At 40.0% G+C, this 16582-nt stretch overlaps 1 protein-coding gene across 1 annotated transcript in view; it reads right to left on the reverse strand.

Annotated features, from left to right (window-relative positions):
- Positions 1 to 16582, reverse strand: part of Nadsyn (NAD synthetase) — a 44311-nt gene that overhangs the window by 7837 nt on the left and 19892 nt on the right. The window contains exons 2-8 of the mRNA XM_028185238.2: positions 15620 to 15773; positions 13173 to 13428; positions 12293 to 12438; positions 10438 to 10687; positions 7885 to 8089; positions 6907 to 7053; positions 5958 to 6106 (exon numbers count right to left, since the gene is read on the reverse strand). Coding sequence (XP_028041039.2) covers positions 5958 to 6106; positions 6907 to 7053; positions 7885 to 8089; positions 10438 to 10687; positions 12293 to 12438; positions 13173 to 13428; positions 15620 to 15765 — 1299 coding nt within the window. The 5' untranslated portion in view covers positions 15766 to 15773. The remainder of the gene's footprint in view (positions 1 to 5957; positions 6107 to 6906; positions 7054 to 7884; positions 8090 to 10437; positions 10688 to 12292; positions 12439 to 13172; positions 13429 to 15619; positions 15774 to 16582) is intronic.

Consider the following 16582-nt stretch of genomic DNA (forward strand, 5'->3'; position numbering starts at 1 on the left):
CGGTTTTCCGTTTTGTGGCGATTTTACATTATGAGCAAATTACGTTTAAAAATGTACCACAGGTTCCTAAACTTCATTTACGATTTTTATCATTCACTCACTTCTGTCATTGGAAGTGTGTATAAATTTGCAGCGATTGTAGATGTATGGAAATGGTAGGATGTATGGAAATGGCAGTGTCGATGCACGGACATCCTACGATCGCGCGGCGCGGGCGCCGGGAGGAGGACAGCGGCGCGGGGTAGCGAATTTACACCGGCTTCGTCACTTCGTGCAGCAACGCCGCCCGCGACACTTACTTGTTTTTCTCTTTTTATAAATTTACTAAATATTAATACAGTCCACTCTTTTATTTTGTAGCACCGTTCTACCCCAGAGCAGTCGTAACAGGTAGAATGTATGGAAATGGTAGGATGTATAGAAATGGTATTGCAAAAGTAGAGGGGGAAGAGGTCGACCGAAGAAGACATGGATGGAGTGTGTGAATGTCGATATGAGAGAGAGAGGAGTGAGTGTTGAGATGACGGCTGATAGAAGAGAATGGAAGAGAAAAAATAGCTGTGCCGATCCCACTTAGTTGGATAAGATGAAGAAAAAGAACATAAATTTGTAGCGGGTAGCCATCATAAAAACACAAGACATTTGACAGATTCCTGAATCTCGCTTACGACATTTTCAAGATAAACTCCCATATATACAAGTTCCGAACGAAAACATTCAGGACCATCGGTCTGCCGAGCAATATCACCCGCTCGGTGGAAGATTTTCCCTTCGTCATTTATCCCGAGAAATTTTTAATAGACTTATTTTTCCCTTCGTCATTTATCCTCACCTCCATTATAAATTTTTAACAGACTTAATCAATACTACTTTGCAAGAGACCGATTCGAGATCAAGCAAATATTAAATACTACAATGGTTGCTAGAAATTTACCGGAGTTGACTAAGAGAAAAGATAATAAATTGTTCATAAAGTATTGTTTAAAAATAGCAAATAGAATCTTAAATAGAAAGAATTTAAAGCAAACTATGATAACAATATATATAGTAAGTATAAATTGTATATCATAAGAATTGTATTAGATAGTTAGAATGATTGTATTAGCATAAGAAATAACTAGTCAGGTCATAAGCATTGTCACACAGTAAAAACTTTTCATTTAGAATGCTGGCCACAAAAAAGTTTATTGAATTAGAATTTCGAATTGTTCATGAAAATAAAAATGTATACTTTTAGAATTTTACTCATTTTTAAATATGGAGTGGACGCTTAAAGAAGACCGTGTTGCAGTTATTGCGTTGCATCGTTGCGGTTACGCGCCAATTCAAATTTTTAACATACTGAAAAATTTGAATATAACCAAAAGATTCGTTTATCGTACCATCAAACGATACAATGAAGACTCTAGTGTAGATGACAGGTCAAGAAGTGGTCGCCCTCGGTCTGTTAGGACTCCAGCAGTGATAAAAGCTGTGAAGGCGCGAATTCAAAGAAATCCCAAACGTAAGCAGAAACTGTTGGCCCTTCAGATGGGGTTAAGCAGAACCACGGTGAAAAGGGTGTTAAATGAAGACTTAGGGCTTCGGGCATATCGAAGAAAAATAGGACATCGTTTGAATGCTCGTCTAATGGACCTGAGACTGAAGAGATGCCGCGCTTTGTTGAAGCGGTACGCGGGAAAAAAATATCGGGAAATTCTTTTTTCGGATGAAAAAATTTTTACCGTAGAAGAGAGCTACAACAAACAAAATGATAAGGTGTACGCACACAGTAGTGAAGAAGCGAGCAACCGTATGCCGCGTGTCCAACGAGGTCATTTTCCATCCTCGCTCATGGTATGGTTGGGAGTTTCTTATTGGGGCTTAACAGAGGTACATTTTTGTGAGAAAGGTGTAAAAACGAATGCAGTTGTGTATCAAAATACAGCCCTGACGAACCTTGTGGAACCTTTTTCTCATACCATGTTCAATAACAGGCACTGGGTATTCCAAAAAGATTCGGCGCCAGCTCATAGAGCGAAGAGCACACAAGACTGGCTGGCGGCGCGTGAAATCGACTTTATCCGGCACGAAGACTGGCCCTCCTCCAGTCCAGATTTGAATCTGTTAGATTACAAGATATGGCAACACTTGGAGGAAAAGGCGTGCTCAAAGCCTCATCCCAATTTGGAGTCACTCAAGACATCCTTGATTAAGGCAGCCGCCGAAACTGACATGGACCTCGTTCGTGCTGCGATAGACGACTTGCCGCGCAGATTGAAGGCCTGTATTCAAAATCACGGAGGTCATTTTGAATAAACTTTAGTGTCATAAGAATCTATGTTTTGTTAAGTTCATTTTGGTATATGAATGGTTACATAATGAATAAACTTGTTTCAATTATTTTACATTAAACATGTGACAGAATTTATGACCTGACTAGGTATAACCTGAAAAAAGACCATTATGTAAAAATTGAAACGATTTATAAAAATAGATGTGTAAGCTTTAGGATTGTAAGACTGTACGCAAAAATTAAGTAAAAACTCCCGATACATAGCCCTTACATATAGTAAAAAAAAAAAATATAAAAAAAAAATTCAAACGTTCAACAAAAATTCATCATTTCAGCCTATCGCCGTCCACTGCTGAACATAGGCCTCTCCAATAGATTTCCAGTGTGACCGGTCCATTGCCACCTGCATCCAACGAGACCCAGCGCTTTTTACTAGGTCGTCGGTCCATCTAGTAGGTGGCCGTCCCACACTGCGCTTGCCAGTACGTGGTCGCCACTCCAGGATCTTTCTGCCCCATCGACCGTCCTCTCTTCGTGCTATGTGGCCGGCCCATTGCCACTTCAGTTCACTAATTCTACGGGCTATGTCAGCAACCTTCGTTCTTCTACGGATCTCCTCATTTCGGATTCGATCACGTAGAGAAATGCCGAGCATAGCCCTCTCCATAGCTCGCTGCGCGACTTTGAGCCTTCTAAAAAGATCCCTAGTGAAGCACCACGTCTCCGAGCCGTAAGTCATCACTGGTAACACACATCGGTTGTACGCCTTTGTCTTAAGGCACTGAGGTATTTTGGACGAGAAGACGTTGTGCAGTTTACCGAACGCTGCCCAGCCGAGTTGGATCCGTCTACTGACCTCTCTCTCAAAGTTGGACCTACCTAATCGGACTGCCTGTCCTAGGTATATATATTCGTCAACAACTTCAAGAGTAGAGCTCCCAACAGTAACTATGGTGGGTGCAACATGGACACTGTACATGATTTTGGTTTTGTCCATGTTCATTTTAAGACCCACTTGTTGAGAAACCCTACTGAGGTCACCGAGCATACGCCCTAAATCTTCCAGCGACTCTGCCATGACCACGATGTCATCGGCAAACCGAAGATGAGTGATGTATTCGCCGTTAATATTGATGCCAAGTCCTTGCCATTCCAGAAGCTTGAAGGAATCCTCCAGAGCAGTGATAAAAAGTTTCGGAGATATCACATGTCCCTGTCTCACTCCTCTCTTTACAGGGATTTCCTTCGTGCAATGCTCCTGTACTCGGACTGACATGGTGGCGTTATTATACAAACACTTCAATACTTCGATGTACCGGTGGTCAATACGGCACCGCTGGAGAGATCTAAGGACCGCCCATGTTTCGACGGAATCAAAGGCATTCTCATAGTCCACAAACGCTAAGCATAATGGCCGATTGTACTCTTCGGTCTTCTGTACAATCTGCCGCAGCGTATGTATGTGGTCTATGGTACTGTAGCCTTTTCGGAAACCGGCTTGTTCGGTAGGCTGGAAGTCATCAAACCTGCGTTCGAGACCTTCGTGATGACTCTCGAGAACAGCTTGTAGACATGGCTCAGCAGTGCTATGGGCCTATAGTTCTTCAATAAGGTTTTGTCACCTTTTTTGAAGAACAGGATCACAACACCCCTGTTCCATGCCTGTGGCGGTTTTCCATCGAGCAAAGAGGAATTGAAGAGCTTCTGAAGGACTTTCAGTACCGGCGTCCCGCCCGCTTTCAGAAGCTCCGTAGTAAATCCATCCTCGCCCGGTGCCTTGTTATTCTTAAGCTGTTTGAGAGCCATCCTAATCTCGTACAGGCTGATGTCCGGGATGTCTTCGGTGTAGTGTCGGGTTAGCTTGGCTCTAGGGTCTGCAGCTAAACCTTGCGGTTCAGCTGAGACCGAGGTAAACAGCTGCCCGTAGAACCTCTCTATCTCCCGCAGGACCTCTGACTTATTCGACGTTACACGTCCATCTTCGGTCTTCAGCTTCGTCAGCTGGCTTTGCCCAATAGAAACGTCTCTTGCGAACACTTTAGAGCCTTGGTTTCGCTCAATCGTCTCTTTGATACGCTGAGTATTAAAGGAGCGTAGGTCGTGTCGCAAGGACTTCATGATATGTCTATTGAGTTGCCTATATGACCCAGCGTCCTCCGAAGTTTGGAGCGTCATCAAACGTCGACTAGCCATGAGGTTTCGGGTGCGGTCGGATAGTTTCTGAGGTCTATTCTTACGGTGGGTTTTGAAAAATTTGGACCCTACCGTACGGACAGTCTCTACCAGCCTGCTGTTTACATCGTCCACTGATGCGCAGCTGTTTAGCCATTCGAAGCGATTAGCCAATTCGAGTTGAAAGCTCTCGGGGTTTTGGATTTGTGCATTCGACGGTCGAAGCGTTGACTTCATCAGACGCGATCTTTCCAGTCTGACATTGATATTCAACATGCCTCTGACGATTCGGTGATCACTTCCTGTTTTAACACTGTTGATCACAGAGACATCGTTGAATATCTGTCTGTTGGTGCTCATGATGAAGTCAATTTCATTTCTTGTTACACCTTCGGGACTCAACCAGGTCCATTTCCGTTGTGGCGGCTTCCTGAAGAAAGAATTCATCATAAAGAGTCCTTCCTTCTCCATAAAGTCCGCCAGCATCTGTCCTCTGGGATTCCGCTGCCCAAATCCAAATGGCCCCACTTTCAACTCATCATCGCCTCTACGGCCCAGTTTTGCATTGAAATCTCCCATAACAACGGTAAAATGTGATTGGGAGTTACGTATGGCCCTACTAATGTCCTCATACGTAGCCTCCACTTCATCGTCTGGATGTGACGTCGATGGGGCGTATACCTGTACAATCTCCAGCGAATACCGCTTTGAGATTTTGAGGACAAGGTATACTACCCTACTCGACACACTTTCGATGGCCACAATGTTGTTTATGAGAGATTTGTGGACGATAAACCCAACACCACCTTGGGACTTCTGTTCTCCCTCCCGATAGTAGAACAAGTGGCCGGACTGTAAGGTTTTCGTATCCTCCCCCTCTCTTCGGATCTCCGATAAACCAATAACGTCCCAGCGCAACTTGTTCATTTCTTCTTCCAGCTCTATTAGCTTCTCGTCCAACCTCAAAGTGCGCACGTTGTATGTCACCAGGGCTAGTTGTCGTTGTGAAGGGGGGTGGTAGCCGGATCTCTGCTGGGGATTCTTAGCACCCCTTGCCCCGCCGTTACCATGGCCGCTACCGTAACCAGGAATAGCGGGGCCGCCGGGGACTAGGGGCCTGGTTCTGCGGTGTACAATCATTTTGGAGGTTTATTAGCCTACTGGTACCACGCTGGCTAAACGGGTTGGTACAGGGTTTAATTTCGAGTGTTCCTTCTCTCACACTAGTAAATATTGTGTGTTATGTTTTCCCTTTTGTCGCCTCTTACGACTCCCCTGGGATGGTAATGGGGGTGGTGACAAAAGTATTCTAATGCCGTCACCACACGGCAACAAAAATTCAACGACATGCGAAATAATTGTGAAGGCAAAATTAGAGGTTTTAGCTGGTTGGAGTCCAGCACTACCCGAGCCCTCCATTCTCGGGTGTCCATGATGGATTTTCCCTCCTGTTTTGCCTGTATTTAAAAAAAAATCAATACTACAAGTTATTTTCGAGCAAAATGAATACCTGCGAAGCTCTCTGCTTGGTCTCGCGGCTCGAGTTCTCCGACGCCATATAACAAGTAACCAGTAGCTTGTTGCACAGCTCCATCGGGTCGGACGGTGTGTAGTCAGGCTGACACATGATTTTCCTTACATCATATAACACTTGACTTTCTGTAAGGGTATTTATTGATTAACATAACGCAAGATATTTTTTTTTAAGATATAACGTTAAAAATCTAACTTTAGATGTTACTAGCTGTGCCCACCCGTCCGCTTCGCTGGGCACTTAAAATTAACATTATTATTTCTCACCCCCACAAAGATTCTCGTCATTAACGCCCCCACAACTGGTGTAGGGAGTCCAACACTCATATAAATATTAGCCTATCCATTAAGTACATGTATTTTGTACATGGATACCAAGTTAAGTCAATCGGATGCACGGTTCAGTAGTTATAACGGAACATCCGTAAAAACTACTGTAGATTTATATATTAGTATAGATTCGTTATTCAAAAGTTTTTATTTTTATTTATTTGTCTAAGAATTCGTGCGGCTGAAACTCCACAATACTGAATCAATTTGAATATGTTTTTCGGTGATATACTCAAAAAAGCTTGTACTAATGTTTAATGTTTATTATCTATGTAAATTGATATATAAGTAACTATAGTTGAAACTTTAGAACTTACGCAATAAAAAAACGCAATAAAAAAAATATATACATCACTACATAGTATAAAATAAAGTCGTTTTCTCTGTCCCTATATCCCTACGTATGCTTAAATCTTTAAAACTACGCAACGGATTTTGATGCGGTTTTTTTTAATAGATAGAGTGATTCAAGAGGAAGGTTTATAAGTATAATAACATCCATTAAATAGTGGAGAAATCAATAATAAATTACAGTTTTGGAAGCGAAGCGAGGGCGGGTCGCTAGTATATATGTCGCTAGTAAATATAATACAGACCTCCTTTCTTAATGGCTTCGCATATCTGTGTGCACATAGAGAACACAATGCATGCGGTGCTGCTGGAGTCCACTCCGCCGCTCAACGGTAGAAAGAAGCCGCCCTGGCCCGAGCGACGGAGGTAGTCCCACAGCCAGCACGCGGGACCTGGAAGCGACAAGTAACGTCCCCACTCAGGGCTGCCACTCCAAATGAATAAATTATATTCTAGTGGCTTAACAGGTTGACTGCTATTTAGTTCACCGGTGCCCTACGCGGCGCACTGAAGTAATTATGTCGATTTCTGTCTTCGATCTCCTTACTAAGGCGCCGGAAGATCTAGTAGATTCTGGAAAGACGAATCCGAAGATACTGAGAATAAGCCATTTTCTGAGAGACCTATAAAACTAAAACATACATTAACAAACAAAAGAAGGCAAAATTAGGCTATCTAGGCGTTTAGTAACAGAAATCGAGATAATTACTTCAGTGCGCCACGTAGGGCATCGGTTACCTACATGGCAGTCAACATGTTAAATAATATGATAGACAGCAATATAATAAGCAGTGGCTTCGGTCTGCCCCTGGCTTGCTAAAGTCCATGAGCGTCGATAACCAGTCACCATAATGTCGGCCGTATGCTCCTCTGCCTACAAGAGCAATAAAATAAAAATAATAAAATTATTAGATTCTGCTATGAAGCAGTAATGTTTCGGTTTGAAGGATGGGACAGCCATTGTAACTATACTTGAGACCTTAGAACTTATATCTCAAGGTGGGTGGCGCATTTACCTTGTAGATGTCTATGGGCTCCAGTAACCACTTAACATCAGGTGGGCTGTGAGCTCGTCCACCCATCTAAGCAATAAAAAATAATGTAGTATAATTCAACTTGACAATATAATCCAACAAATTATTTGATTTAGTTCTGTTTGCTTGATAAAATTGTACATAGATTTGTATCAATATACAAAACAATTAGTGGTTTTTATTATTTACCCAAAGATATTTCCTCTTCTGGGCTCAAATAGTGCCATTGTATAGGTGGATTCGTCGTTAAATGTATGTCTTCATCGTCAGACAGCGAAAAATCCACATAGATCCTGGGAAATGGTTTATTCGAAGCTGCCAAATGACAACGAGATCTAATTTGTGCTCGATAAGACCTTATATCTTCTAAATCTATGGTAGCGGTCGTTACTTCCTAGAAGAACAAGATAAATTTAAGATTCCTGTAACTCATGCACATCAATCTAATACGATTTGATGGTGATAAATATAATGTATTAAAATTTTATAATCGTATAAATATTTGGAGGCAAAATGATCACACTATGCAGAAAGATATTTTTTTCTTCTGAAACCTATAACATCCAACACCATTCAGCCTATTTCGAACGCAAAGGAATTTTATCGAGACTTTGACGTCACATCTTAACGTGAGCATATGCGCTCCAAATATCCTTTAATAGAGCTCTGCTGAGAAATAATCGCCCATCGCTAGGTAAACTGCTAAACTTCTTTAATTGAATCTTATATACTTAGTCTGGCCATAAATAAAAAGCAGTCAGATGATTTATCAAACGTCTGCCGTATACAGTCTCCAAGAGAATCGGGAAGTGAACAATAACTATCGCTATCAGATGACAGTATAGAATCAGTAGCAGAAAAAAACGAATCATCAATACATTCCATTGTATACAAATTAAATATAACAGAATAATATAACTATAACTATACTACTATAATAAAACAAATAAATATATATACTTAGTCTGGCCATAAATACTGTTACAATTAAAAATAAACAAAATATTGCATTTGAATTGGGAATCTGTCATTTTTATATCATTGCTCATTGAGTTTTCTCATTTTGGCGCCAATACATTGTACAATATTTTGCGATATTAAAATGGAGTGGGGTGATAAAGAGAACCGAATCGCTGTGATTGCATTACACAAAGTAGGTATGGAGCCAAATGCAATTTTTAAAACTCTCCATACGCTTGGTATTAGTAAAATGTTTGTGTACCGGGCTATTAATAGGTGCAATGAGACCTCCTGTGTTTGTGACAGAAAAAGATCTGCCCGTCCACGTAGTGTTCGTACGAAAAAGGTGGTCAAAGCAGTAAGGGAAAGAATTCGAAGAAATCCTGTCCGAAAGCAAAAGATTTTATCTCTGGAGGTGAAGATAGCACCTAGAACCATGTCGCGTATTTTAAAAGATGACTTAGGACTTGCAGCCTATAAGAGACGTACTGGTCATTTCTTAACTGATAATTTAAAAGAGAATAGGGTGGTAAAATCGAAACAACTACTGAAGCGGTACGCAAAGGGAGGTCATAGAAAATGTTTGTATACAGATGAGAAAATTTTTACAATTGAGCAACATTTTAACAAACAAAATGACCGTATTTATGCTCAAAGCTCTAAGGAAGCTTCCCAATTTATCGACAGAGTGCAACGTGGGCACTATCCGACTTCAGTGATGGTTTGGTGGGGTATTAGCTATGAAGGAGTGACTGAGCCATACTTTTGTGAAAAAGGTAACTAAACATCGGCACAAGTGTATCAAGATACCATTCTTGAGAAGGTAGTGAAGCCCCTTAACAACACCATGTTCAATAATCAAGAATGGTCCTTCCAGCAAGACTCGGCGCCAGGTCATAAAGCTCGATCTACGCAGTCTTGGTTGGAAACGAACGTTTCGGACTTCATCAGAGCTGAAGACTGGCCGTCGTCTAGTCCCGATCTTAATCCGCTGGATTATGATTTATGGTCAGTTTTAGAGAGTACGGCTTGCTCTAAACGCCATGATAATTTGGAGACCCTAAAACAATCCGTACGATTGGCAGTGAACATTTTTCCCATGGAAAGAGTGCGTGCTTCTATTGATAACTGGCCTCAACGTTTAAAGGACTGTATTGCAGCCAATGGAGACCACTTCGAATAAGCTTTTTATACTTTAAATTTGTTTAATTTTTATGTATTAAACTAACACACTGTAAAAGTAATAAATGTTATTTGCAATAGATTTTTTTTATTTTTAATTGTAACAGTATTTATGGCCAGACTAAGTATATAAAAATAAATTGCTGTTCGTTAGTCTCGCTAAAACTCGAGAGCGGCTGGATCGATTTGGCTAATTTTGGTCTTGAATTATTTGTGGAAGTCCAGGGAAGGTTTAAAAGGTAGATAAATATGAAGGTGCTCGGAATTAAATAAAAATAACAATAGTGTTTTCCCTTCGATGTGTCCTCCGTCGGACGGATTCCTTTTGTTTGTTTTAAGTTTATTTTATACAAAAGCTTAGGTTTTTTTATTTATCGATTAAGGCACTACGAAGTCTGCCGGGTCAGCTAGTACTTTTAATAAAACTAGTTTTTTTAAAATAATTATCATTCATCTTAGTGAGAGTTTTTTAACTTTTCAAACTTAAATTTGTATGGAACAGCGCCCCTGGCGGCAAACGAAGGGAAGCTGCTCCAGCTCCATACAAATTTAACAATACTTGAAATTTGACTACACAAACAGACAAAACGTCTTACTTACAACATCGATCAAACCGAACTGCTGTCCCCGACTGACAATTTCTCCGTTCACGGCCACACACGAGCAGCCGTTGAAGTATATCCTCTGGCCGTCGCAGCCCCTCAAGTTGCTGAATAGATATGCGCCCCCGCTCTTGAAGGTCGCGCTCTTCACCAAGTCGACCGTGACGTACGCTTTACGGAGCTCCATGTAGCTGCCGGAGCCATTCGATATTATTTCTACCCCGTCCAAGCTCAACGGAATGTGGCGGCTGGGAAATATAGAAAAATATATAAATTCATAATTATATTAGTTAACCAACCTATAATGATGATCAATGTAATATTTGACTGACTCGATGGCACAGTACTTGGCGGTCATAGCTGCTGCGCCAAGGATCGAGGGTTCGATTCGCAAATCGGACTAACGTTCATGTGTTGAGCAAGTTTGTTCACTCTTTGTCTGGGTATTTAGTTTTTATATATGTCGGCGCAAATATGACTATTTACCTACTGATCATCAACTAATTACTCTGTGATAAGAAATTGATGTTAAACAGTTCCTTTTATTGTAATTTCAATACTTTAAAACGTGTTTGAAAAACGTGTAAACCCGCTCACGTGTTTGAAAAACGTGTAAACACGCTCACGTGTTTAAAACGTGTCAACACGCTCACGGGTACGAAGCCCTATAAATACGGCCGTGCTGTCTAGCACTGATGGCTCTATCCAATGCTTTGTAGTCGAAGCAAACTGTCCCTCCGAAATAAGGTAACTCTCTACAAAACTTGTATACGCCCCGTCATGACGTATGCAAGCGTAGTGTTCGCTCACGCAGCCCGCACCAACTTGAAATCCCTTCAGGTTATTCAATCACGATTCTGCAGGATAGCCGTCGGAGCGTCTTGGTTCCTTAGGAATGTGGATCTCCACGACGACCTGGAGCTCGACTCCCTTAGTAAGTATCTACAGTCGGCATCGCTGCGCCATTTTGAGAAGGCGGCACGACATGAGAACCCTCTCATCGTAGCCGCTGGAAATTACATACCCGACCCAGTAGACCGAATGGTAAACCGTCGACGTCGCCCAAAGCACGTCATTACGGATCCTCCTGATCCATTAACGGTGCTTTTAGGCACCACAAGCACCGGTCACCGTCCTCGTCGAACCCGTCGCTTGCGACGAAGGGTTCGACGAGCGAACTAACCCATAGACACAGCCCACTGAGTTTCTCGCCGGATCTTCTCAGTGGGTCGCGTTTCCGATCCGGTGGTAGATTCTGCGAAGCACTGCTCTTGCTAGGGTCAGTGTTAGCAACTCTCCGGTTGAGCCCCGCGAGCTCACCTACTAACGTTAGGGCGAAGCTGAAATAGCCTCTCAAGGCTATCAGCATAGGTAGGAAAAAAAAAAAAAAAAAAAAAAAAAAAAAAAGCACTGATGGATTCATGTCCGAGCCGTTGTACTGTACGGATATCTCTGTAACGTTGTTATGCTTCTCGTGCAATATACGAAGTTCTCGTGAAGTTCTCGTGAAGTTTTGTTTCGGAAACCCAAACATGAGTCATTCGTCAAGAAAGTAATGACCGCGACGTCGGCGGTGCTGACGTCACACTTTTTACAAACAATACGGACGTCCCTACTCCGTCATATATAACTTTATTTAAAGATTCCCATAGTATATGGAATCCTAATTTAGGGCGATGTGATCGTGCGTGATTACCTCGGATTATTTATTCAATATAATAATGATCTTGTTTGTTTATATTATATGTTTATCCGAATGTGTAAATATTACACAGCTCCTTTCTACAAATAAACATATTAAACGTTTACCAGCGAAACGAATTCATAATATAAAAACCAATACTCAGCAATACCTTTGTGGATTCCACAATTCTTCGCATATTTCGAAACCTATACAAGTGTCTCTGGTCGAGATAACAGCGTCACCAATAGGAACGGTAGATTGGTTCGTCACTGCCGTTATCATTCTTGGTAAATAAAAGTCTTCGATTTGTCTGTCCTAGAATAAATAATAAAGTGTGAATAAACATTATTGACCATAAATAAAAAACATTACATAAAAACACCTTGAGATTTTTTGGGTAGTTAAATACGCGAGCTATGTCTGACATTAGCTGACGATCGTAGTAAATTACGTTCAAGAAAAAGTTTGCAGGGATCATTTTAAAAATTAAGATTTGTCAATTTTCCTATTAAGGAGAGGGGGAGAAGTTATAGGAGTGTTATTGTATTTTATGTAACTCGAGAAAATACACCATCTGATTCTTCCCATAGATATTATGGAAGATCGTCTAACTTAAAGAAAAACACTATGACAATAAATTACAAGATTAAATTTAAAGTAACCAGCTTATTAAATAAAGCTTACTACTATAAAGTCAATGATTATCTAGAAGATTGCACAAAGTGGGAATGAGTTGCTCGCTCTGGGCATTTCAATATTGCAATTATTGTTACGTTATAATACTCCTTGTAAAAATGAATGTGTATTAAAAAAAATCTAATATTTAAAAAAAACTCTAATATAAAAAAAGACATGCCCGCTGAGTTTCTTGTCAGTTCTTCTCAGGACGGAGGCTAGTTTTTGTCAATTGGCGGTAGTTCTTTTTGACGTTCAACAATTGTGTGCTTTCATTTATGTTGAATAAAAAAAAAAAATTGATTTGATTTGATTAAAATGAGTCCGCAAAAGTAGGGAACAATTACTACTATCTATTACACTAATTCGCTTACTTTAGTCCAACAGGAGAACCATCTGGTCTCCCTGTAATTCCCGTCGTCACACAATATCATTTTCGGTCTGATAAGTATTATCTTCCTGTTGAAAAACGCCACGCGACAATTGTATGAGACGTTACGGTGCTGTACCGGCATACCGACGTCTATGAGTATGTCTTTACATGTTGGCGATTTCAATAGTTCGACTAGCACTTGCCAGCTGTGAAGGTACGTGTCGGATTCGTGGAAATGATCTTCGCAGCTATAACCACTAAAAATAAATAATCGAAATTACTACGCTTTATTGTCCAAAAGTTTTTGTCATGAAAAAAATTGCTTCAAAACATATCAGTTTTTACAACCTGTCTTTGTCATTCTTATCCTTAAGGTGTTTTATATTCTAATTTTTTCTTAAATATATTTTTTGACTCTTTTAACAACACGCTAAAAAATAATTTTAGTATTTCTATCATTATTTTTATATAAATAGACTAGCGACCAGAGATTAGCCGGAACAAACAGACAGACAGACAGACAAAAATTGTAAAAAATGTTATTTTGGTGTATGTACCGTATATAATATATTCACATATGCATGTAGCAAAAAGAGGCTGTTTCAATATTAAAAACAGAAACTCCAAATTTATTTATATGTATACATGTACAGATATAACGGCTGCCCAACCCTTGAAATCGAAATGCATTGTAGACCAGTAATCACCAGTAAATCCCTTAGCACCACTTTCTGCTGTTTGTCCACCGATTTGCTTTTCTTTTTTTGTTTAACAGCATGACAGATATCAGTATGTTTTAGAAGTAACAAAACATGGAAATGTCTCCTTAATTTTTTTCAATAAAAGAGATATAGTATATTTTAAAGAGAAAATATAAATACATAAGATGAATCTAAGCCTTCAGTTTCAGTGATTGTGGTCTAATTTCGATCATTAGACGATCACTAGTATCTATTCATCTGAGTATATGCATGTTCAACTCCTACCTCTGCTTTTTTATTTTTTATTTCTGCCGAAGGACAAACCATGACAATTTCAACCTACCACTATTTCCCTATCACCCCCCGGAATAACAACCGTAGTCCGTGTCTGCCTACGCTAATAAAATAATTTTATTCTTTCCTTATTCGATCATGAAAGACATTATAATGGAGTAAAACGACAGTATTGATTTAGTACGAATACGAATGTCATTAAAAGATTAATGTGGGACCTTGTCTTCCTTAACAGCACTAGTAAATTTCAACTGAGATTATTTAGGTGGTTATCTAATTTATGTATAGACATAAATGTGCATTTACAACTTTTGCTTCCGCATTGTTTAATGGATTTTATCATCAACTAATTTCTTTTTCTTGATAAATTTATAGTTTTAAATATATTGCGACGAAAAACCTTGTTAGTTTTTGAATAGAAATATCGTAGTGGAGACAAAAAGAGACAGAGACAAAGATACAGACAATAATGATAATAATATCTACGTATCGAGTACTATACCGGGGTGAAGCTAAGTTTCATTGGTAGTTTCAACTACAAGTTATGTTTTATTTCTTTGTTCGTCACCGTCCATAATAAATACCTTTAGTAGCATAAATCGTTATTTGCTTTTTAAATATCACACTTCTTAGTTAGATTATTATCGATAAAAAAAATTAGTACCATGGTCTACTTTATACATACAATCCAATAGATTTTTTTCCACATTATTAGTATTTTATTGCTCTTGTAGGCAGACGAGAACACGGCCTACTTGATGGTGAATGTTTACCGTCGCCCATGGAGTTCAGCAATGCCAGGAGCAGAACCAAGCCGCTGCCTACTAATTATATACACATTATTATAATATACCCTCTGTCCCTCCCGCAACTGAGACGAATCTAATGACACTCGATATGTTGAAAAACGTCAAAAGTTTTAGGCTGCAGAGCGTGCCATAAAATTAAACATCTATATATTTATGTACATATACGCTCGAAAAAAGATTACCCTCCATCGGCAGTCAAATTAAAGGCGGCTCCCAACTACTAATACATATATACCAATGTATACAATATCTCCTATATAATATATCTCCAATGCATACGTATCTTTTTAGATAAATCTACCACGACAACTGTAACACAGTGATAAATTTCTGAGTTTACTTGGAACGTCGTATCTTTTTATCGGCGATTATGTAACAAGATCAAAAGTGTTGGGTGTAACAAATGGAATTATTTGTCAATTGTGATTTATTCCAGACAAACTTAGCATGACGATAATTGACATAAATACTGTTAAAGTTATTAGGCAAAATATTTTAAATGTCTGGGCAAGGCGCTTTAAGCTTTTCAGTGCATTGAACTCTGTGCTTTCCCAGTCCAGTGCAACCAAAATACCCTCTCGAGGCTACTAGTAATTAGGTAGGAAAAAAAACAAAAAACATTGCGTTTTATCACAATAACTTACCATATCTCTAACTCCGGGCCAGTTCGATACAGTGCACCGAGCTCTTTGGCTTCTTGAATTGACTGTAATATCCTGTTCAAATTTCCTTCAAAGTCCAGAGCCCACTGATTCAAGGTACAAACCGCTACTGTCACTTTTCTACCCATTTTCTAATCTGTAACAAACAGATGCATTTCTTAGTCTTAGATATAAATGCGATAAACATATTGGGTATATGTTTATTAACGGACCCAATCCAGATACCGATAGAGCAAATTCTAGCTTGCAATGCAATTTACGTTTCTTATTATTAACCCCGGTCACCGCCCTCGTCGAACCCGTCGCTTGCGCGAAAGGCTTGACGAGCGAATTAACTCATAGACACAGCCCACTGAGTTTCTCGCCGGATCTTCTCAGTCGATCGCTTTTTCGATCCGGTGGTAGATTCTGCGAAGCACTGCTCTTGCTAGGGTCAGTGTTAGCATCACTCCGGTTTGATCACCGTGAGCTCACCTACCAGTTAAGATAACGCTGAAATAGCCTCTCAAGGCTATCAGCTTAGGTAGGAAAAAAAAATTATTAACCCAAGATCAGCATCGCTGCGTCAAACTGTATTCTTATTTAATGATACGTGGCACGTAAGTAATGTATTATAAAAACAAGGAATATTCCTGCGATTGATATGACGGCTTGGTGTCGAATCGATCCGCACCAGGCTGTGCCAGGGAACGGCCAATCACCCCTGAACTCGTTCGTAGCTTTACATATATTGCAAAGGACCCCGGTAATAAGTAAACCATCCGTGCTTATTATGGATGTTGCGAAACCCTTTGAAACTGTACTGTTTCCGTTAAAATTTGTGGCTGAGACGCGATTTCAGGATCGAGCCATTACATTTTCGGTGTACATGAGCGAAAGTGGCTATTTAATAATTTAAGCAACTAAAAGGCATTTTATACTCGGTTATCGTACAAATATGTCCAA

The sequence above is a fragment of the Bombyx mandarina genome, chromosome 13, assembly GCF_030267445.1.
Source record: "Bombyx mandarina strain Sakado chromosome 13, ASM3026744v2".
In the NCBI taxonomy this organism is placed as follows: domain Eukaryota; kingdom Metazoa; phylum Arthropoda; class Insecta; order Lepidoptera; family Bombycidae; genus Bombyx; species Bombyx mandarina.